Source organism: Mobula birostris, chromosome 2 (genome assembly GCF_030028105.1).
Source record: "Mobula birostris isolate sMobBir1 chromosome 2, sMobBir1.hap1, whole genome shotgun sequence".
Classification (NCBI taxonomy): Eukaryota; Metazoa; Chordata; class Chondrichthyes; order Myliobatiformes; family Myliobatidae; genus Mobula; species Mobula birostris.
The window spans coordinates 194,636,729-194,661,866 of record NC_092371.1 but is presented as its reverse complement, the minus strand read 5'-3'; the positions used below and the strand labels follow the sequence as shown (position 1 = coordinate 194,661,866).

Genomic DNA, 25,138 nt, shown 5'->3' with positions numbered 1-25,138 from the left:
CTTTCGATTTCCTGTTAAAGCGCAGTTGATGACTAACAATCTTTTTCCTTTTTTATTCTATTAATCAGCTTCGGTCTTGGTAGGGGTTAGATTTTTTTATATAAAAAATTATTTTTCAATGTTACGAACTAATTGATTTGTACGAATATAGGGTAAGGAGTCTTTATATGCGATTTAGTTTAATGTATTGACATATTTTTTCCTGTACTCTGTATTCTTATATATAAATTAATAAAAATATTGGAAAGAGAAGTATCTGTGCAAACCCATATACACACAACTCTTTAACTAACCCTTCCCATGAGCCGTTATATACACAATTCTTGTCCCTGAATTTCTTCACTTAGTGTTTCCTTTCCCCAACACCTCTCTGTTCACTGATTTCTTCCTGTCCTCTGATATTGGACTTTTCCCCATCCCAGGCTTTTGCCCTTCCATCACCTTATTCTTTTGATGTACCTAGCCATGTTCCCAACTGCCTGCTCCTGGCTCCTGGCCACCCACCTGGCCTTATTTTCATACCGTGCACTCTTCTGACTCTGTTCCCCTGAACATTCTGACCATACAATTGGTGCCATACCCAGCCACATTACATTTGCAAGCATGGCCCCATTCCTGGTCAAATTCCAGTCGTGTGCTTGAACCGATTCCCCACAGTGATCTGTCTGCGCAAATGATTCCATTCCCTTCAATAATCTGCCTGCATAGCTGACCCCAGTCTCTGCCACAATCCATTCACATGTGTTAAAGCATGTTTTCAGTACAACTGGGCAAATTCCTTTAATGTTTCATTAGCACTCCCACTTTCCTACCTGGTTACACTCCAGCTGCACACCCAACTGCATTCCCTGTCACCTTCTGACTCCATGGGAGCAACACTTCCACATACCAGAGTTTTTCATGATGATATATTGAATTGTTAAGGAAACTTTGCTCTGAACATAATATTGTGGCAGGTTTCAGATAGCAGTGATGTTAGTAGACGGTTGGTGTGTTTCCTTTACTTTTGTGCAACGTTACTTTTTTTGCTATAGCCACCCATCGTATGTAAGTGAGGAATGGGAGAGTTGGTGGATATGTCAACCAGGAATACATAGAGTTAAATTTTTAAAAATCCTCAATTTGTTCACTAATTTTTTTTCATTGTTTTACTATTTCTAACAGAAAGCTAGGATATTTCTATTAATATCAGAAAACTGGGATGGTATATACGTTTGTAGGTTGTGTTTGTGACATGATAAGACCAGAAGATGTATGAGTAGATTAGGTCATTTGGCCCATCTAGTCTGCTCTGTCAGTTGATTTATTTTTCCCTCTCACTCCATTCTCTAGGCTTCTCCCTGTTATCTTTGATACCCTTACTAATCAAGAACCTATGAACCTCTGCTTTAAATATACTCAATGTCTTTGGCCTCCACAGTTGTCTGAGGCAATAAATTCCACAGATTCGTTATCTTTTAGCTGAGGACATTCTTCCTCATCTCTGCTCTAAAGGAATGTCCTTTTGTTCTGAGGCTGTGCGCTTTCGTCTGGAGTCTCACACTATTTGAAACATCCTCTCCATGTCCACTGTATCAAGACCTTGCAAATATAGGCCCAGGGCCATCAATTGTTTTTCATTAGATAACCCTTTCTTTTAAACCTCTTGACCCTCTCTGAAGGGCTCAAAACTGCTTACGATACTTAAAATGCGGTCTGGGCAATGTCATCCTTGTTTTTATATTTTAGTTCTTTCAAAATGAATGCTAAAATCACATTTACCTTTCTACTACTGACTCAACCTCCAGGTTAAACCTTTAGGGAATCCTGCAGACCAAATCAAAGTGACTCCTAAAACATAAGAAATAGGAGCAGGAGTAGGCCATCAGACCTGTCAAGCCTGCTCCACCATTCAATAAGATCATGGCTGATCTGACCGTGGACTCATTTCCACCTACCTGCCTTTTCCCCATAACCCTTAATTCCCCTACTATGCAAAAATCTATCCAACCTTGTCTTAAATATATTTACTAAGGTAGCCTGCACTGCTTCATTGGGCAGAGAATTCCACAGATTCACTACCCTCTAGGAAAAGCAGTTCTTCTTCATCTCCATCCTAAATCTACTCCACTGAATCTTGAGGCTATATCCCCTAGTTCTAGTCTCATCTATCAGTAGAAACAACTTTCCTGCCTCTATCTTATCTAACACTTTCATAATTTTATATGTTTCTATAAGATCTCTTCTCATTCTTCTGAATTCCTGCAAGTACAGTCCCAGGCAACTCAATCATTCCTCATAGTCTAACCTCCTCATCTGTGGAATCAACCTGGTGAACCTTGTCTGTACCACCTCCAAAGCCATTGTATCATTCCTTAAGTAAGGAGACCAGAACTGCACACAGTACCCTGTACAGTTATAGCATAGCCTCACCTGCTCTTAAATTTAATCCCTTAGCAATGAAGACTAGCATCCCATTTGCCTTCTTGACAGCCTGCTGCACCTGCAGACCAACTTTCGTGATTCATGCACAAGCACTGCTAAGTCCCTCTGCACAGCAGCATGCTGCAATTTTTTATCATTTGAATAATAATCTGCTCTTCCATTTATCCTTACAAGGTGGATGACCTTGCATGTACCAACATTGTATTCCATCCGCCAGACCCTTGCCCATTCATTTAATCTATCTATATCTCTCTGCAGACTCTCTGTATCTTCTGCATGATTTACTTTTCCACTCAATTTAGTATCATCAGCAAATTTAGATATACTGCACCTGGTCCCCTCTTCCAGATTGCTAATGTATATCGTGTACTGTTGTGCCAACCCTACGGCACACTGCTCACCACTCATTGCCAACAAGATACCCATATATCCCAACACTCTGCTTTCTATTAGTTAACCAATTCTCTATCCACGCTAATACATCACCCCCAACTCTTATGGATAAGTCTTTTATATGACACCGTATCAAACGCCTTCTGGACATCCACGTAAATAACATCTATCTGTTTCCCTCTATCCACTGCACTTGTTATATCCTCAAAGAACTCCAGCAAGTTTGACAAACAGGACCTGCTTTTGCTCAATCCATGCTGCATCTGCCTGATGGATCCATTTCTTTCCAGATGCCTTGCTATTTCTTCTTTAATGATAGGTTCAAGCATTTTCCTAACTACAGATATTAAACTAACTGGCCTGTAGTTACTTGCCTTTTGCCTACATCCGTTTTTGAGCAGTGGTGTGACTTTCACTGTCTTCCAATCCATCAGGAGGTTCCCAGAGTCCAAAGAATTTCGGTAAATTGTCACCAAAACCTGAACTATAACTCCTGCTATCTCTTTCAGTACCCTGGGATGCATTCCATCAAGACCAGGGGACTTATCTATTTCAGGCCCACAAGTTTGCTCAGCAGTACCTCTTTAGTGATGGCTATTGTATCAAGGTCTTCACCTCCCTTCTCATCCATAACATCTCTCTTTGGCACATTAGACGTGACGCGTACTGCACCATGAAGACTTACACAAAATAGTCAGTCAAAGCCTCGGCCATTTCCTCATTACCCAATATCAATTTCCACTTCTCATCCTACAACGGACCTACGTTCACTTTAGCCACCATTTTCCACTTTATATAACTATAAAAACTTTTACTAACCGTGTTTATATTTTGTGCTAGGTTATTTTCATAATCTAGCTTCCCTTTCTTTATTGCTCGCTTAGTGGTTCTTTGTTGCTTTTTAAAGTTTTCTGAATATTCCAGTTTCCCACTACACTTGGTGACTGTACGCATCAGCTTTTAGGTTGATGCCTTCTTTTACTTCCTTAGTTATCCAAGGCTGGCTCTCCCCACCCTTACTGTCCTTGCTTTTAACCAGAATATACTTTTGTCGAGAACTATGAAAAATCTCTTTGAAAGTCTTCCACTGTTCCTCAACCGTCCCACCATATCCAGACTGTGTTCCCAGTCTACGCTTCCCTCATCCCATTGTAGCCTCCATTGTTTAAGCATAATACACTGGCTTTAGATCAAACTGCTACACCCTCCATTGGTATGTGAACCTCAATCATACTATGATCACTCTTTCCAGGAGGGTCCCCATCTACAAGATCACTGATTTTATCTGTCTCATTGCACAGGACCAGATGTACGATGGTACATTCCCTTGCAGGTTCAGTAACTTTGTATCTCCAATTTCTGAATTCTCTCCCCATTTAGAAAAGAGTTTACATTTGTATTCCTTCAATGCAAGTGCATGACCATACATTACCTTGTGCTGTATTCCATCTGTCACTTCTTTGTCCTTTCTGCCAACCTGTCCAAGTCCTACCACAGACTCCCTGCTCCCTCACCACTACCTGCTCCTCCACCTATCTTCGCATTGTCATAAACAGTCACAAAGCCATTAATTCCATCATCCAGATCATTAACATATAACATGAAAAGCATCAGACCCAATACCCGCCCCGCAGAACATCGATAGTCACCGCAGCCAACCAGAGAAGGCCTCCTCTATTCCTACTCTCTGCGTTTTGCCAGTCAGCCAACCTTCTATTCATGTTAGTACCTTTTCTGTAATACCATAGGCTCTTATTTTGTTTAGCAGCCTCGTGTGGCACCATGTCAAAGGCCTACTAAAACTCCAAGTAAACAACATCCTCTGCCTGTCCTGCTTGATACTAGTCCAAAGAATTAAAACAGATTTGTTCAATAAGATCTCCCTTCAGGACACCATGCTGACCTTGGCCTATTTTATCATGTCTTTCAGAGTACCTGAAACTTCATCCTTAATAAGGAAATCTAACATTTCACTTAAATTGAAGTAAGACAAAACGGCCTATAATTCCCTGTCTTTTGCCTCCGTCCATTCTAAAAGAGTGGAGTGGCACTTGTGATTTTCCAGATCTCTGTAACCAGAATTAAGTAATTCTTTCAAGAATCGAGTTATTCTTGAAAGATCACTACTAATGCCTTCTCAATCTCTTCAGCTATCTCTTCTGGAACCTTAGGGTATAATCCACACAGATCAAGTGACTTATCTATGTTATATATAGATATTTGATGCTTCATGCAGTTGAGATGCCACAATACAATTTTTATTTGAATTCCATATTCAATAAATTGCAAGTCAGTTATTATATAAACTGAATTCTACAAAGTAAAATGTAATCTAATCAAATGCTTTCCTAAATCTTCATATTACTTTGAATAAGTTTTTCCTCTGTGCATTTCCCAGAATAACAAAAAGATATTCTTCAATTGCACAAAAGTAGGAACACAGTTGTGTGGCAGATTGTGCTGTTATTTTACAACTTCAGAGACCCGGGTTTAATCCAGGCAAATGTTGCAGAGAGACCGACTTTATAAATGGGGAAGTTTAGTCACAATTGTGCAAGGTGTTGGCGAGGCCCATATCAAGTACTTTAGTTTTATCAATGCTAGAATATCTTTATCTTTTTTTTAAAAAAATGTGGTAGCATTGGAGGCAATCCAAAGCAGATTCACCAGGCTAATTCCTGGAGTGAGAGCATTGTCTTATCAAGGGAGAGACGATAAGAGTGGGAACTACTTGAACAAGGGGACATAGTTTCAAGATGGGGCTCAGTCGTTTAAATAGAGTACTAATAAATGAAATTCAACAGGATCTCATACATGATTTGCAGATATTAGCAGGCAGAAGCAACAAGTACTTCAGAGGTGCACAGAAATGTTTTTTTTCTCAGAAGGTGGTTAAATGGCTGGAATTCTCTACCCCACTGAATTATAAAAGCTGGATCCTCAGAAGAACTTAAAGTGGTGATAAATATATACTGTATAATAGTGATTTGAAGGTTAGGGGAGATGGCATAAATGAGAAGTTGAGACCAATGTAGATCAAACTCTGAATATATTGAATGATGGGTCAGGCTACAAAGTGCCAGGTGGCCTATTCCTGCTCCTATTTTCTTGTGTTCATATGATCTTATTATCATTGTGATGAGACTTGAGTACCTTCAGACCACTCGTATAACTGACCAGTTTTCACAAAGGAAATGTCAAAAGGAAGTGAGGAAGGCTAAATTTATGACCGTTGGTGAAGACCTGACTTCCATTGGCAGTATAAATGAGAAAAATTATTACAAATAAAAATTATTAATTTTTTTAAAAAAACAACTTCAGTGAAAATCAGAATTTGAATATGGAGAGTTACAGTCAAAGATAGCAAATGTGAGCTTCAATTATAGCTTGATGAGGGGTGGTGTTAAATCACAGCAAAAGAGCAGAAGGAGGGAACATTCTAATTTAAAATACAAGATGAAAGAGACTTTAGTAAAGTGACAAGAAGAAAAAATATAAAAATCTGAAATTGACAGCAAAATGTGGATCATAGTTGCTGCATCTGTTAACAGTCCAGGGAGGCATAAATCATAACAAGGGGAATAGAAAATATATCATTCACTTCACTGACTGAATGTAAAATGACTTTAAATCGCGCGCCACGAAATGCAATATAATGTGGAGATGTATAGTAAAGTTGTTCTTTGTATTCTTAGAAGATAATGCAGTGGTCATTTAATATAAAGATGGTTATGATTACATGAGCTGTAGGCTAACACCATCTTCTTGCATAGGACATAGGACTGTGGTGCTTCAGGTCAGCCTGAGCTGACTCACTGGAACCAACCAGCTCCACATTGAGGTTGGCAGACCTGATAGCAGTGGCTCCCAAGGGCCCATGAGCAACTTGTATTGTGCCAGTGCATTCAGCTCCACATTGTGGAATGTCATTGATAGAGTTCAGGAGAATCAGGTTTAGTTTAGGTGCAAGGACCTTACATGTAGACTTGAAACTTGGAACTATGTGTTTATTGACCCTTTACATTATTTACATATGGTTTGAAGGAAAACTACTAAAAGTGATGAGTAAACAATTGAAACATTTTCAGTTATATTTCTCAATGTGAATTGTTTCCACATTGCCATAGGATTAAATGTTTTCTCAATAATTTGTTGAGTTTTGTCGCTGTAACTTGAGAAGGAAAAAGACTACATTGCAAAGAGGGTTATAAAATCAAAATGTAACCATCACCTGTAATATAGCTCGGATTTCAAATCAATATTATTTACAGAAAAATAGAGAAATATTTACTTGCAAAAATAGCATTTCCAATTGTAACCATCAGACCATAAGACATAGGAGCAGAATTAGGCCATCTGGCCCATCAAATCTACTCCACCATTCAATCATGGCTGATCCTCTTTTTTAACCTCCTCCTCAGTTCTCGGCATTTTCCCCATAACCTTTGATGCCATGCCCAATCATGAACCTATCAATCTCTGCCCAACAACCTGGTCTCCACAGCTGCACGTGGCAACAAATTCCACAAATTCACCACCCTTTGGCTAAAGCAATTTCTCCACATCTCTGTTTTGAAAGGGCGTACCTCTATCCTGAGGCTGTGCCCTCCTGTCCTAGACTCTCCCACCATGGGCAACATCCTTTCCACATCTACTTTGTCTAGGCCTTTCAACATTCAAAATGTTTCAATGAGATCCCCCCTCATCCTTCTGAATTTCAGCAAGTACAGACCCAGAGCCATCAAAGGTTCCTCGTATGATAACACTTTCATTCCTGGAATCATCCTTGTGAACCTCCTCTGGACCCTCTCCAATGTCAGCACATCTTTTCTAAGATGAGGGGCCCAAAACTGTTCACAACACTCAAGGTGAGGCTTCACCAGTGCCTTATAAAGCCTCAGCATCACATCCATGCTCTGGTATTCTAGACCTCTTGAAATGAATGCTAACATTGTATTTGCCTTCCTCACCGCCGACTCAGCCTGCAAGTTAACCTTCAGGGTGTTCTGCACAAGGACTCCCAAGTCCCTCTTCATCTCAGATTCCTGGATTTTCACCCGTTTAGAAAATAGTCTGCACATTTATTTCTACTACCAAAGTGCATGACTGCATTTTCCAACATTGTATTTCATTTGCCACTTTCTTGCCCATTCTCCTTATCTGTCTTAAGTCCTTCTGCATCCTACCTGTTTCCCCAACACTACCTGCCCCTCTGCCAATCTTTGTATCATCTGCAAACTTGACAACAAAGCCATCTATACCATCATCTAAATCATTTCTATACAGCATAAAAAGAAGCGGTCCCAACACCAACCCCTGCAGAACACCACTAGTCACTGGCAGCCAACTAGAAAAAGATCCTTCTATTCCCACTCGCTGCCTCCTACCAATCAGCCAATGCTCTAACCATGTCAGTAACTTTACTGTAATACCATGGGCTCTTAACTTGGTAAGCAGCCTTATGTGTGGCACCTTGTCAAAGGCCTTCTGAAAGTCCAAATATACAACGTCCACTGTATCCCCTTTATCTTTCCTACTTGTAAACTCTCCAAAGATTTCCAGCAGGTTCATTGGGCAGGATTTTCCCTGATGGAAACCATGCTGACTTTGTACTATTTTGTCCTGTGTCACCAAGTATTCCACCACTCCTCATCCTTAATAATTGACTCTAACATATTCCCAACCACTGAGGCCAGGCTAACTGGTCTATAATTTCCTTTCTGCTGCCTTCCGCGTTTCATAAAGAGTGCAGTGACATTTGCAGTTTTTCAGTCCTCTGGCACATGCCAGAGTCTAATGATTTTTGAAAGATCATTTCTAATGCCACCACAATCTCTAACGCTACCTCTTTCAGAATGCTAGGGTGCAAATACACTAGTCTGAATGACTTATGTATCTTCAGCTTTTTGAGCACCTTCTCTATTGTGACAGTAACTGCACCCACTTCCCTTCCTTCACACACTATGATATCAGGCATACTGCTAGTGTCTTCCACGGTAAAGACTGACGCAGAATAGTCATTTAGTTCATTAGCCATCTCCTTGTCCCCCATTATTATTTCTCCTGACTCATTTTGTAGCAGTCCTAAATCCACACTTTATTTTTAACATACTTGAAAAAATTTCTACTATCCAGTTTGATATTATTTGCTAGCTTGCTTTCATATTTCATCTTTTCCCTTCTACAGAGAGCAACTAAAAAAATCATTACGTTTTTAAAAACTTCCCAATCCTCTATATTACCACTAATTTTTGCTTTGTTATATGCCCTTTCTTTTGCTTTTACAATAGCTTTGACTTCCCTTGTCAGCCACGGTTTTACTATTTTACCATTTGAGTATTTCTTCATTTTTGGAATACACGTCCTGCACCTTCCTCATTTTTCCCAGAAATGCACGCCATTGCTACTCTGCTGACATCCCTGCCAGCAGCTCCTTCCAATTTACTTTGGCCAACTCCTCTCTCATACCACAGTAATTTCCCTTACTCCACTGAAATACTGCTACATCAGACATTACTTTCTCCCTACCAAATTTCAGGTATTACTATTGAAAATTTAGTGAAGCTTATACATCAGTGGATGCACTGCTGAACAAGCACCTCCCAGACTTGCTGAGTGACAGATGGTATTACGTCATTCACCATCCTATGTAGTTGGACTTCCCATTGAGTGCTAATGTAGGGTCTGATACCATGTAGATTTCAATAAGAATCTCATGCCTGCAGATTTAAAGGCAAAGAAAATCAAATATTAAGAATTAACTTTCAAAATTCTGCTTTTTATGTATTTTTATTTTACTTGGTATTTAAAATGTTCTTTATATTTCAGACTGAATTAAATGAATATCTAATATATTAAAGAAAAACATCTAAAATATTTGACAACTTTTGCGGGTGATTTAGCTGCACTCCAGCTTGCTTGGCTATTGAACCCTGTTTTGGGGTAGAGGCCTCTGCACTATGTCATCTGTTGATCTAATCGCCATCCAGCACAAGAGTGCGTGAGATCAGGCCAGCATATCTCAATCAAGTGAATGCAGGGCCATGGGGGCAATTGGTTCTACAACTCCAATTCCAGTGTTAGTTTATTCTTAGTTGCTGCTCTTTAATACCTATTTCTCCCTTTAATTGTGTTTTGCTTTGTTATGCCTTTCGCTGAGTTACTCAACCATTCTCATGCTCTTTTGGTCCTTTTAATCCTTTTAATTACCTCACCAAGCTTGTCATTCACTGGTTTTCAACTTGTTGCAGCTTTTCAGAGAATCTAGTCATTTAGCCCTTATCTCTTTTTGTTTTATTTGGATCTGTTTAATAGTTTATTTATCTTTTAAGTTTTCAGTTGTAAAGAAATGTTCAGCTGTTTTTTTTCTTTTTAGACATTGTTCTAACGTTATATAATGAACGTTAAGAATTTCAGAATTTATCATTCACTTTTATTTGCATATGAATAGCATGGGAAAGGCAATCTTTTGAGTAAAGCTTTAAAACCACTACTTAGAATTTGCCAGTGCTGTTGACTCAAGAGTCTTCAACTTTTTCCTTGCGCACTAGCTGTTCCCAGAAACTGACTTCTTTATAATGCAGTCTCAACGTTCACCCTGAATTTCATTGTATACTGCTAATCCAGTCTCAAGAATAACTCAAGTAGTACAGTCTCAGGCTGAAATGTCAACAGTTTAATCATTTCCATAGATGCTGCCTGACCTGCTGAGATCCCCCAGCATTTTGTGTGTGTTGCTTTGGATTTCCAGCATCTGCAGTATTTCCTCAGTTCCTCAGTTTATCATCATTCAACTGTACACATGGATACTGCCAAGCAAAACAACTTTCCTCTGGGCCAAGGTGAACAACACAGGACATAAAGTCTACACATGGAACGCATAAATTAATATTACCACAAATAAGTTAACATGTAATAAGGTGCAAGTACAATACAAATTATAAATATAAACAGTAAAACACTACTGAGAGTTCCTACGTAATGAGACCATATGATGAGATTCATATGTGGTGGCAGGGAGTTAGGGAGGGGGAACAACCTGTTTCCCATCCTAACAGTTCTTGCCCTAATGCTACAGCAGCTTCTGCCTGATACTAGGGGGTCAAAGAGATTGTTGGATGGATGGGAGGGATCTTTGGCAATACAAGGGCCCTGTGTACACAGCAGTCCAGATGAATACCTCTAATGGTGGATGAGGGACCCAGATAATCCTCACAGCAGTCCTTCCAATTCTGTATAGGGACTTGCAGTCAAATGCCGTGCAGTTCCTGTACCATACAGTGATACAGGTGGTAAAGATGCTCTCGATAGTGCTCGTGTAAAAATTGGTTAAAATGAAGGCAGTGGGGAGCCTCACTCACATCTATTTCCACAGGAAGTGGAGATGGTGCTGTGCTTTCTTGACCAAATAGGTGATGTTGATGGGCCAGGCGGAGTAACCCGTTATCTGCACTCCCAGAAACTTAGTGCTCCTAACTCTGTCCACAGAGGAGCCATGCATATGCATTGGGGAATGTTCCGCCTCTGTCTTCCGAAAGTGCACAGTCGTCTCTTTGGTCTTGTCTAAATTGAAACTCGAGTTGTTATGCTCACAGCATTCTACCAGCAGCTTTACCTCCTCTCTGTACGTCATCTCATTGTCAATGAGACCAACCACTATTGTATCATCAGTGAACTTGATGATTTGGTTTGAATTAGATCTAGCAATGCAGTCATGCATCAGCAGAGTGAACAGCAGCATGTTGAGCATACAGCCCTGGGAAGCGCCAGTGCTCAGCGTGATGGAGCTCGAGATATTTCTGCCAACACAGAAGCTTCTTGGTCTTTCTGTCAAGAAGTCCAGGATCCAGTTACAGAGAGGGGCGTTGAGAGTTTACCCACCAGTCTCTGAGGGATGATTGTATTAAAGTTAATAAACAGCATCCTAAGGTATGAGGCACCATTTTCTGAGTGGGACTGGACAGAGTGGAGTGCAAACCATTATGACATCACCAGTGGACCGATTTAAGTGATAAGCAAACTGGAAAGGATCACACGTCCCTTCCCCATATTGGAAACTAGGTACACACCAAACTAGCTGCAGTGTGGCCCCCATGTCCTATCTAACCACCGAGAAGCTCATGTGCTCAACTTCCCTTTTATTAATCCTTCTCACCACTCCACATAATTAGGTTATCAAATACAGATGTTCCTCTCCATATCCTGTTACCTCCAAGCACTTGTGAGTACAAGAACATTTTCTTGAAATTCTCCTCAGTCCTTTAATCAGCTTCACAATGCCTCAAATACAACATCTTTCTATTCTGTTAAAATTATTATGGTGTGCCTGTTAGTGCAGGGGTCCCCAACCTTTTTTGCACCGCGGACCAGTTTGATATTGACAATATTCTTGCAGACGGGCCAACCGGGGGGTGGGGGGGGGATAGGATTGCCAACTTTCTCACTGTGTTTACCCTGAGAAAGACTACCATGACCATGAAGCCTTGCACAGGCACTTGTGTGCACATGCGTGTCGTGCGCATACATTCCGTGCACATGTGTGTACGTGCCGATTTTTTTCCTACAAATCATTTTTGGCGATTCTGCTCAGTGAAACTACACTGTACATACATTATTTCTACTTTATATAGGCTGTGTATTTATCATGTCGTTCCTGCTTTTACTATATGTTAGTGTTATTTTAGGTTTTATGTGCTGCCTGGTATGATTTGGTAGGTTATTTTTTGGGTCTGGGAACGCTCAAAAATTTTTCCATATAAATTAATGGTAATTGCTTCTTCGCTTTACGCCATTTCGTCACAAAAGGTTTCATAGGACGCTGTACCTTAGCGGGGGAAATACGGGACAAGGGTGGTCTTGTTTGGGACAAACCAATTTAGCTCAATATACGGGATGTCCCGGCTAATCCGGGACAGTTGGCAACCCAATATCGCTGAATCAGTGGGAGCCCTGGGCTTGTTTCCCTGAAACAAGATGGTCCCATCAAGGGGTGATGGGAGACAGCAGTACTCGAAGGGGGTTCCTTATGTCCAGTCTATTCCGCAATTTAGTTTTCGTTGCATTCATCGCAGAAAATCTTGCTTCACAAAGATATGATGTTGGCAATGGAAGCAACATTTTCAGTGCTTTCTTGACTATCTCAGGAAAGCCTTGACTTTGATCCAGAATGCCGGCAGAGATGTTATGTCAAACATACTTTTCAGCCCACTGTCATTTGCAAGCTCGAGGAGTTGACCTTCTTCCTGCGCTGACATGGATGATTCACCGGGGACATTCACAAATGGGTCATGGACCCATTCCTCTGCACGCCCTGGGTCATTTGCCCTTGGGAAGTAACGCTCGAATTCTGTCGACAGCGAAGTTAGGTGATCACGGACCAGCTGTGAGAAAGACAGAGACTGCAGCCTCAGTCTCTCCCAAAATCCCAGCTAATGTTGGGAACGTGTCAAATATGCCCCTGTCCACTCGCCGTCCCCACGTTCCAGTTTGGCTTTGAAAACAAACACTTCATCTGCCAACTTGAAGACAGTTGTCATTGTCCCCTGAAGTGACAAATTGAGTTCATTGAACAGGTTGAAGATGTCACACAGATAAGCGAATTTTGCTATCCACTCCTCGTCACTGAACTGTGCTGCCAGTGGTGATTTTTTTTTCCTGAAAGAACTCTCTGCAGCTGCTATCTTAACTCAAAACCCTGGCCAGGGCTCTCCCCCTTGATAGCCACCTGATTTCAGTGTGTAAGAGAAGGCGTTTGTGCTCTGCATCCATTTCCTCGCAAAGCTGCTCAAACAGACGTGAGTTAAGGGCTTTTGCTTTGATGTGATTGATAACTTCAACAATGTCACTCTATACGCTGTTAAGATCAGGTGACATTTTTTGGCTAGCCAGCATTTCCCTGTGTATGACACAGTGTGTAGACTGGCATTCAGGAGCAATCTCTTTGACTTGGGTAGTGAAACCAGACAGCTGTTCAGTCATAGCTGCAGCCCCGTCTGTGCATATTCCAACACAATGACCAGTCCAATTTGCCTGACATGTAGTCATTCAAAGACTTGAATAGTTCTGCCCCAGTTGCGTTAGTTGGCAGTGGCAGTGCACACAACATATCCTCATGCACATCGTCTTGAAATATATATCGCACATAAACCAGCAGTATTGCCTTGTTGTTGACATTGGTAGTCTCATCGACCTAGATAGCATACCATGGTGGCTCGTTAAGCCATTCTAACAGCTGTGCTTCGATGTCTTCCGCTATGTCATCGATTCTCCTTGAAACTGTGGTAGCTGAAAGAGAAACCTGTGCCATCTTGTTAGCTGCAGCTTCTCCCAATAGTTCACGGCACATGCCCTTGGCAGCAGGCAGAATCAATTCTTCACCAACGGTGAAAGGCTTCTTAGCTTGAGCAATAAGGCTAGCCACTAAGCACGACACTGTCAGAGCAGCAGCATTTGTGGAGCTGGTGGTTCTCAGCACTTGCTTCTGTCCCGCTTGCTCACATTTTTTCCGCTCAAAAAACTCAGCAGGTTTTTCTTTAAGTGCAGGGTGCTTGGACTCAAGGTGCTGAAGCAGTTTTGAGAGCTTCATTGCCTCATTGGACAGCTTGTCTCCACATATCACACACAGGGGGCTTGGAGCGTGCGAGTCACTGGTCGCAATAAGCCATATTTTATGTACAACTCGTCGTATTTTCTGTTGAAGGAAGCTTTTTTTTTTGCAGCCTCTGCCTCAGCTGTCTCTGCGTTTTCATCATCGTTAGGCCTTTTATGTCCTCTTCCAAAGAAATTCTCAAGCAACGTTTGTTTTTTACTCATACTGGCTGATGACCTCCGGCGTGGGTGATGTCCGGCGTGGGTGATGTCCAGCATGTGTAATGACCTCGCGTGCATTCAAGCTCAACAGTGGGCGTGACAGGGAATGAGGAAAGGTGCAGCTGACCCATATCGCTTCATATAGCCAGATCATATAGTTTGCTCGCGGCCCGGCAGCACATGCTTTGCGGCCCGGTGGTTGGGGACCACTGTGTTAGTGGAAACATGGGACTAGGTTCATTTTAAGTGCCAAAGGTTTATTTTTGTCTATATACATCCCTCTTACAGGGCTCATATACAAACTTGGCTTGTTAGCTAACTCTGCTAACAGCCACATGACTCAAAAGTGAGAAGGTCATGTTTCATAGACAATGTATGTCTAGAGTTGGTATGATTTCAGGTTCAACCAAACAGATGTCAGGATGTTCTAATTAAAAGAATCTTGATTTCAGCGAATGCTGTGTAAATACTACCCATGTACACTTATTGGTAGCCCAGAAATGATAGATCGTACACAAGCATAAAATTATAAAAAGAAGTGTATTTGCCAATTCACACACACAAAAAAAGAGATAGACGCTGTTCCTATAGAGGCTGCCTGACCTGCTGCATTCACCAGCATTTTTTGTGTGTGTTGCTTGAAATTCCAGCATCTGCAGATTTCCTCGTGTTTGCATATTTGCCAATTTTCAACTTTATCAAACAGCTAAGAGAGAAAGAAAAAAGTGATAAAAGTGCCCATTGTAGTTAAACAATTCCAAATGTGCACATCAACGTTGGAGCTAATTTCTGGAGGAGTTGGGGGTGTATCACTTTACTCACATGCTGGACCCATGGTCTGAGTGAAAGCACCCACCTCCGTCCGAATTTCCCTTGAAGACTATCCCAAATGAACTGGCTCTCTCAGGGGGATTGGCCCTTCCTTCTTGGAGCTATTCATCTGCACAAAGCACTTCTTGCAATGGGACTCTCCTTCCAACAGCATTCTGCGACATCTTCCCTTGTGCCCTGCTCCGCAGCTCCCACCAAACCAGAGCACTATCCTTCTGAAATCTGATCCTGCCTAGCTCTCACTGGGCAGAAAGTTACAATTGGCTGACACAGCATTCCTAAGTTGGACAACATGGCGCCTTATCTTTAGCCAAAGCCGAAACACTCTTACCAGCAGGACACACTGCTTTTACAGAAAACTGCTAAAATAAAATACCTCACAGCATAGCAGTAGAAATCTTAACCAGGGCATTACATTCTCCCCCCCCCCCCCCCCACCCCACCACCAAAATAGTCATGTTCTCATGAATTTGGATATTATTAAACCATTATTAATAACACAGTATTCAAATGAATTTTGTGATTATAGGACTCCCCCCAATCTATTTGTAAATGGAAATAACATAACACTCTGGTGAATGCTCTGCCAGCTTAGCTGGGGGTTTCCAGACTCTCTGAGACATCTTTTATCTCATGTTCAGCTTCTCCAGCTTCAGCCACCTTGTGATCTTTCCTGGCCACTAGACAATGCCTCTCCCTGCCTATCACTCACACTTTCCAACGGCTCAGGTCCCCCTGCCCCATGACTGAACTCAGATTCCCTTAGTTTAAGTAGGTCAAACATCTTCAACCTCTGCTGGTGCTAACCGGCACGGCTTCTCTTGGAAAGGGGTCCTCTGTCACTCCAGTTACTCCTCTAGGATGTAACATGACAGGTTTAGACTGGGTGTACCATACAGATCCTCTATATGGTACCGTACAGGACCATGCAGTTACGCTCATCCTTCGGCTTAGGAAGAACTTGAACCCTTTCAAAAGCAGCTCTGAGCACTGGGTGAATGGACAAAGTTTTCAAAAAGTTTTCTCCATTTCTCTCCTTGCATGCTGCTATGAGCTTTCTCACAGTGGAAGTACAGGTCAACCTTCACTAATCCGACTACCTGTAATCGGGTTCCTTTGATAATCCAGCACTGATTATGCTTAATGTGATCCTTCTGTAGTTTGACATTTTCACTATTCTGGCACTCCTCAGGTCCCAATAGTGCCAGATTAGTGAAGGTCGACCTGTATTTGTTCCCACAAGAATGGAAGCTTCACCTTTTTCAACTGGATCTGGGAAGACCAACACTAGTGTGCCAATGGTTTCAGTTACTCCAACATCTGCATCCGAGAACTCCAGTTTCAACGACAAGTAACCATCGTACAGATACTCATCAGTACTAAGCTCCCAAATCTCAAGGGCACTGTATGGCATCAGTGTTAAATGCACCAAATACCGGTTGTAAAAGGATCTATAAAGCAAAGTATCTTGAAAACCTGTGTGAAGTATGGCTCTAGCATGAACATCTTCAATCCGTTTGGATCATTAAGTTTGGTTCCACTAAACCTTCAGGAATGGTGTTTTGCGTTTTAGTACTTCTCCTGATACACTGACTGGAATATGCAGATTTTCCTGTCCCTCACAATCTAGCTTGAAATGTCCATCTTCTCCACAGTTGTAACAGCAAAACTCAGAAAACTGTTAACCTAAAACACCTCATAGCATAGCAGCAGAAATCTTAACCAGGGCAGAGAGAGAGAGAGAGAGAGAGAGAAAAAAAAGGAATATTTTTACTTTTGGTCTGGGGAGCTGATTGCCCAAGATTTTCAGTGACACCCCACCAGTAAGATGTATATCTGAAAATCTTGGATAATCATCTCCCAGATCAAAGGAAAGAATTGATTTTTCCTTATTATACCTTTTTTTCAATAACATTAACAGTTGCTTGTATACATTATATGCACAACCAACCGGGTATTTTATAAAGGTAAGGGGATGATTTCACAATCGTATGAACAGCTGATAGACAGCCCTTGGATATATCATTGATGTTTACAATACACCCTGTTCACTGTCCCCGAGCAACAATAATTACCCTGTATTCTACCACTTTGTTTGCCCAGTTCGATTGTGCCCTATAAGAGAGACCTCTCTAGTCAATTTTGTTTGTGAGACCACAAAAATAGAATGTCATTAAGTCGCATGATACGTGGTCACTTGCCCATTTTGTAATGTACACAATTATCCTACACTTCATGATATATCTACTCATGGTAGTGTAATACTATGACACCATCAGCGACCTGGGTTCAATTCTGGAAGAAACCTGGTTTCTTCTGGGTGCTCCAGTTTCTTCCCACATTCCAAAAATATACAGATTAGAAGGTTAATTGATCATATGGGTGTAATTAGTCAGCATAGGCTCATTGTGCCATAAGCGCCTGTAACTGTATTCTAAATTTAAAAAAATTAATTTCCCTATTTGTTACAATGCTGCTTTTGTCCTGGCCCCCTCTAACAATGTTATAAATTCCACTATGCCCATCCCAAATATTGCACACATTTTTCTTACCTTTCTATCGACTGTAAGTCAGATCTTGTCGCAAAGTTTTGTTGCCTTTGTAAGTAGCTATTGCACCCACCTTGAAATTACCAGCAAGGGAGAGTGCTGCAGTGCATATTAGTAAGTTCACAAGCATAAACTGAGTGAGGCTTGCGTGCACACTCTAACTTGTACAACTAGATAAAACAGCAGTACTCTATTGTACCATATACCAATCATTTAAATAGCTCCGATTTCACCTGATAACTGTTGTTGAAAACTTCTCCCATTTGTTGCCTAGTTCTTCACTAAAAGCTGTCTTCTGCAGCCAGTCTTACAAAGCAACATCTGAAAGCTGAGACAGAGAAAAAAGAACATTATCCTCATAATCCAAGCATTAGCGTGTTTCCAATCTAATTCTAATTCTTTCTGGCAAACAGAATTTCCTAAAGTTTCAAAGTTAATTGTTGAGGGCATTACACAGTCTTTTTGTGATTAAAATATCTGATTGCTGCCTGGCTTTTGATTATGAAACACTGCAGCAAGTACACAATATACCTATGGTCCTTCTCTCTTGATTTTTATCGGTACCTCATGCAGTACTTTGTCTCGTTCTAATAGTTTGTTATTTCACAATATTTCAGTGCAAAACACTTAAAATGAGTCAGTTTTTTCTTCCATCTTTTGTGTTGTAAAATAAGTCATTTTTCCTAAAATAATTTCACCATTTTTATATTTCTCAAGTTCTATTATTAATAAGATTTTTACATTTGAGGTTTTACCCAGCATTATGTAGATATGTAATCAACACTTGTCATGGATCTCTCATTGTGTTGGATAGAATTAATCTCCTTTGTATTTCTGATAATACCAAGATTAACTGGTAGCTAAAGTATTCTGATTTAAAGAGAATGATCCATCCAGACATAAAAGTAAACTTAGATCATCCAGAATAGCTATAAAATAACTGTTGTGCAGATAATCATACTCTTGTCAAATATAATTTTAAGGACTTGATTGTATTTAATCTTATCATTGTGGCTGTAGATTGTACCAATGCAACCATTGATTTTGTTATCAAGGTAATCAAATTAAGAATAAGTTGTTTGTGAAAGCAACACACATCAAAGTTGCTGGTGAACGCAGCAGGCCAGGCAGCATCTCTGGGAAGAGGTGCAGTCGACGTTTCAGGCCGAGACCCTTCGTCAGGAGTCCTGACAAAGGGTCTCGGCCTGAAACGTCGACTGTACCTCTTCCTAGAGATGCTGCCTGGCCTGCTGCGTTCACCAGCAACTTTGATGTGTGTTGCTTGAATTTCCAGCATCTGCAGAATTCCTGTTGTTTGCGTTTGTGAAAAACTGTTTTTCTACCACAGTAAATGTATATCACAAGATGTTGCATTTTTCATGTAGTTTGAAATGGAATAAATTGCAAATTGAATCATACTAGCATGCTTCAAAATCAGTGCATTGTTTTCCCTGTGATTCCCAGTCACAAGTTGTAGAGACAAGTCCAGCTTGGTAACATTTCCCAGCTTTGTCGTGTAATTGAAAATACACTTACTATTTCACTTTGCATTTTATAAAGTTTTAAACATTCCAATTGTTGCACTAAACTAGCTGCAATTGTTCAAGCAGAATACTGTTACAAAAACTGCTCTGATTTTGTAATGGCACTAAAATTTAGGAATACTGTAAACTAATTGCACTTTCTGATAAGGTTAATGTCTGGAAAAGAATTTACACTTTAGGGCAGTGTGGTAGCATGGTGGTTAGTGTAATGCTTTAGAGCATTAGCTGTAAGAATGGGATGCAATTCCCATTGCTGTCTTTAAGGAGTTTGTATGTTCTCCCTGTGACTGTGTGGATTTCCTCCAGGTGCTCCGGTTTCCTCCCACATTCCAAAGATGTGCAGGTTAGCAAGTTGTGAGCATTGGCAGCATGACAACATTTGCAGACTGCACGATCCTTGGACTGTGTTGGTCGATTACACCGGTGGTTCCCAACCACCGGACTGCAAAGATGTGCTACCGGGCCGCGAGGAAACAACATGATTTGGCGATATGAAACGATATGAGTCAGCTGCACCTTTCCTCATTCCCTGTCACGCACTGTTGAACTTAACACCCCGCCCCCCAAGTTGGCCGGTTCACAAGAATATTGTCAATGTTAAACTGGTCTGCAGTGCAAAAAAGGTTGGGGACCCCTGGTTTACACAAACAAAGCATTTCACTGTTTTGATGTACATATGAAAAATAAAGCTAATCTTTAAATCATAGATTAAAGACTCATAGGTTGAATATACCCAAGGAAAGATATTGTATAATATTGTGCAAAATTACAGTAATTCTAATATTTTTGTAAATTATAATAAATGTTTCTATTTTGGGCCATTATAATGTACGTCACTGGAACCAATGATAATAAGAGGAATGTAGGCATCAAATTCCAGAGCCTAGTTGTTTAAAACCTACTGAAGTAATTAGGAGACCACGAAGCCAGAATTGGAGTGGACTGCTGGAAGAGTTACAAATATGGTGAATAGAAAGCCATTGAGTGATTTGAACACATGAATAAGAATTTTAAACTTGAGTTGGGTAGATAGCACTTGGTGGAATTAGGAGTATTCACAGCCGAGTTTAGGATGAGCTAGTCTAGTGACAAAGTAGACTTAGAAGGGTATGAACGCTATGCAGCTTCAGGAAGACTAAGTTGGCTGAAGAAGGGTAATATTACAAAGGGGAAAATTGCCAAAACAGTAAAATTGATAAATTGTTTTAGTATTGTCACATGTACTGAGGTACAGTGAAAACCTTGTCATGCATGCAGTTCATACAGATCAGGTTGTTATATTGAGGGCAGAACAAGGTAAAACAATGACAGAGTGCAGAATAGTGTTATCCAACAAAAATCTGTTCAGTATTCTTATATCAGCAGGCTAGAAGCTGTCCTTGAGCCTGGTGGTATGTGCTTTCAGGCATTTGTATCTTCTGCACGTGGAAGGGTGAGGGAAGAAGAGAGATGTCCAGGGTAGGTTGGGCCTTTCGTTTGTGCTGGCAGTGTGAAGTATAAACAGAGTCCACGAAGAAGAGGCTTGTTTCCATGATGTGCTGAGTCGACAGCTTTCTGTAGTTCCTTGCAGTAGTGTCAACGTAGTTGTGCCAGGACAAGCTTTTAGGTGATGTGCACTCCTAGGAACTTGAAACTCTCAGCACTCTGGACCTCACCTCAGTTGATACAGTTAGGAGAATGTAAACTAACCCCTTCCTGAAGTCGATGTCCACCTCTTCTGTTTTGCTAACATTGACGAAAGAATGAGTCCATGCCATTAGAATCTCTATCTTCTTCTTGTACTTTCTCATCATTATATAAGATACAGCCCATTATGATGGTATCATCTGCAAGCACGTAGATGGAGTTAGAGCAGAATCTGACCACACAGTCATGAGTGTACAGGAAGTAGAGTTGCAGGGCACCAATGTTGGAGATAATCTGTGAAAAATTGTTCTTATTTTTGTTGCTTATCAGTCTGAAGACCTGTGTCTTTTCTCTCTCAAAGCTGCACCCAACCATAATTAAAGCATGGTAGTGCAGCTAGTAGAGTTGTTGACTAGTTGTCGTCCAGTAGTCCACGTTCAATTCTGATCTCTAGTGCTATCCGTGTGGAGTTTGCATGTTCTCCCTGTGGCACAAACTTTTCACCCAGTCTGAGTCCAAAAATCATTCACTGCAGACAGGGCACTGCATATTCTATAATCTGGAGCAACTAAAATTCTGCTGGAGGATCTCAGTGGATGTAGCAGCATCTGTGAGAAGAAAGGAATTTTCAGTATTTCAAGTTGACTCCAAAGGTGTTCAGATTGATAGGTTAGTTTGCCCCAGTGTGTAAGCAAGCAGTGAGATTGATAGGAATGTAGAAATGTCAGTAGCAGATTAGAATTATTCTGTGAGCGAGCGGAGATTTGATGGGCTAAAATAGCAGCCTCCTACAGTAGGTCATATGAAATCATTTACATGTCCTCAATGGAAATTGCTGTATTTTCTTGTATCGCTGCAAATTTTTCATACTTTTTCATATTTTTCAACAGAGACGTTGGCGAATACAGATTCATATTTCTTTGAAAGTGGCATCACATATAGAGAGGGTTGTAAAAAAGCCTTTGGCACATTGGCCTTCATAAATCAATTTATTGAGTAGAGGAATTAGAATGTTATGGTGAAAGTGCATAAACATTGGTGAGGCCTAATTTGGAGCATTGTGTGCAGTTTTCATCACCTACCTACAGGAAAAATGTAAATAAGATTGAAAGAGTGCAGAGAAAGTTTACAATATTGCCGGATCTTGGGGACCTGAGTTGCAGGGAAACGTTGAATAAGGTAGAACATAGAAGATTAAGGGTAGATTTGATAGACAGATTATAGATAAGGTAAATGCAAGCAGGTTTTTTCACTGAGGTTGGGCGAGACTACAACTAGAGGTCATGGGTTAAGGGTGAAAGATGAAATATTTAAGGGGAACATGAGGGGGAACTTCTTCACTCAAAGTGGTGAGAGTGTAGAAGGAGCTGCCAGCACAAATGGATGCGGGTTCGATTTCAACATTTAAGAGAAATCTGGGTAGGTGCCTGGGTGAGAGAGGTGTGGAGGGCTATGGTCTGAGTGCAGGTCAATCGAACTAGGCAAATTAATGGATTGGCTTAGACTCGAAAGGCCAAAGGGCCTGTTCCTGTACTATTGTGTTCTATGACTCTATCTCGAACTCTATGACTACTTTATGACAGCGAAGGAAGCCATTCAGCCCATTGAATCTATGACAACTCTCAGGGAAATTCCCATCCCTGCCACCTGAAATATATTCCTTTAAATTGTACAGAAGAATCTAGATGTAGCTTTAAAATTTTGGAAATGTTCATCATGGGATTTGTTGATGAAATACAATTGAAGTGTCCTAATTAAAACATCTCTGCTCTTCTAGATTAAGTGAGAAGGATAATGCTTGGATTAAGCTCGTCACTGCCATGTTGGGAAAGTGCAATCCTGAACACAAAATTACCACTGGAAATGAAATACTTGGTATCTGCCGGTCTCTTTACTTGACAAAGCACAAACTACCAGTTCAGGTAATTTTTAAATCTTCTTTTAAAGATGAATCTGCCCTTAAAGTATGTCATGAAAGACAGTTTTATTAGTAAAAATGCAGATGGAAATTTAATTACAATAGACTAGCAGCATTACATTTGTATGAAAATCCAAAATTGTAATTTCCTGTATGATCTGAACCTTTATTTGTTGCAATTCAGTACGAATCTAGCATCTGAAAACTGGGTAGCAATGGAGTTATTGGCACCAGCAGCAGCAGGAATGTACACACCATGATCTGTCACCTTATGGCCAGACATATCCTCACTCTGCCATTCTGATCAATGAAGAATTGCAGATGGACACGCAGAGAACAGACTCAGGCATGCCTAAAAATGAGATGCCGTGTGAAGAAGCTTCTGTTATATTTCTGTCTATTTGCCTAATTTAGATTCTCTTGAAACCTCCAGGCAAACTCGTCATAATTTATTATTCTACCCGCTTTCATGTCGCTAGTTAACTGAGAAATATTACATTTGACTTGTTCATCCAAATCACTGAAGCACATTATGAATACTTGGGGCCCAAGCACTAATTCTTGTTACTCCACTAGATACTACCTGCCCTCCCAATAAAGACCAATTTATTCCTACTCCTTATTTTCCCTTATAAAAGCCTGCAGCATTTTCTCCACTGCTGTTGTAAATCGACTGTAGTTCCCTGTATTCTCTTTCCTTATGTCTTTAAATTGTGGGGTTACATTGACCTCCCTCCAATCTGCAGGAATCCATAATCTGTACAATATTGGAAAATAATGTATCCACTGTTCCCACAGCCACCTCATTCATAATTGTGAGATGCATGTTATCAGGTCTTGCTTTGGATTACAGTTTAATAAATTTCTCCAACTCTGTTTTCTTCCTGATACTCATTTCCTTCAGTTCCTCTCCTTCCCAAATGTCCCCAAACATTTCTGGAACGTGTATCCTTTTCTTTAAAGACGCAGCCAAGGTATTTGTTTAATTGTTCTGTCATTCCCACCGCAGTTAGATTACATTGTTAATCATGACAGTGTTATAAATTACTCAGATCTGTCCTTTTCACAAAAAAATGAGGAACATCCAATCTAGGTAATTACCATCCATTCAGTCCTCAGTCAGACAGCAGCAAAGTGATGGAAGGTGTCATTAACAGACCTGTCAAGCACAATTAGTCATCACTTTTGGTTTCAATGTGGCCATTTGGCTCCAGACCTCATAGCAATCTTATTCCAATCACAGACCAGAAATTTGATATCCAAGGATGAGGAGAAATACATCAAGCTAGCACATGATTGAGTGTGGCATCAAAGGAACTTGTAAAACTAAAGTCACTGAACCTCAGGGGAGTAAATACTGTAATGGTCGGAGTTGTATTGTATACAGAAGAAGATGATTTGAATGTTGGAGGTAATTTATCCTGCAACTGGTCACTACTGCAATGCCTTTGTCCAAAATATCTTAAGGTGCTTCTCATGAACTTCCTTCTATCGTAAGTACGAAAGAGTGGATGTTCACTCATAGTTGCACACTCTTCAGTTCTGTTCACTTCTTAACAAAGGCAGCAACCCATGCTTGTTTGTGGCAAGATTTAGATAACATTCAGGCATGGGGTGATATCAGCAAAACCTCTTGTGTTTTTGTAACATTGCCTGTTGCCTTTGTTACAAATGGCCATCTCCAAAGAGTGCATTGAACCATCTATCCAAGACACCAATCAGGACTAACCTCCCAACGATCATCCTAAACATTAATTCTCTACACTAGTGACTGTCATAAGTGCTATCTACAAATTGCAATGTTGTTTCTCACCATTGCTATTCCATCAGTACATCCTAAGCCTTGAACCTCTAACGGCAAGAAGAGCAAGAGCTTCAGAAGCAAGCTAACTCTTGACACCAAATGTTTCCCTCCAAGTCACACAGCATTCTGACTTGGAAACATATCACTGACCTTTCATCCACCCTGGATATAAATCCTAGAACTCCTCTCCAAATAGAACACTGTTTTTTTTAATATATGAAGCCTGCTTGCTTCCACCTTC

At 40.7% G+C, this 25,138-nt stretch overlaps 1 protein-coding gene across 3 annotated transcripts in view; it reads left to right on the top strand.

The window, feature by feature from the left end:
- Positions 1 to 25,138, top strand: part of nbas (NBAS subunit of NRZ tethering complex) — a 304,149-nt gene that overhangs the window by 254,518 nt on the left and 24,493 nt on the right. For all 3 annotated transcript variants that reach the window (XR_011885018.1, XM_072251277.1, XM_072251278.1), the window contains one exon: positions 22,953 to 23,097. Coding sequence is in view for 2 of the 3 variants with exons in the window: in XM_072251277.1 (XP_072107378.1) it covers positions 22,953 to 23,097 (145 nt within the window). In the remaining variant the exon portion in view is untranslated. The remainder of the gene's footprint in view (positions 1 to 22,952; positions 23,098 to 25,138) is intronic.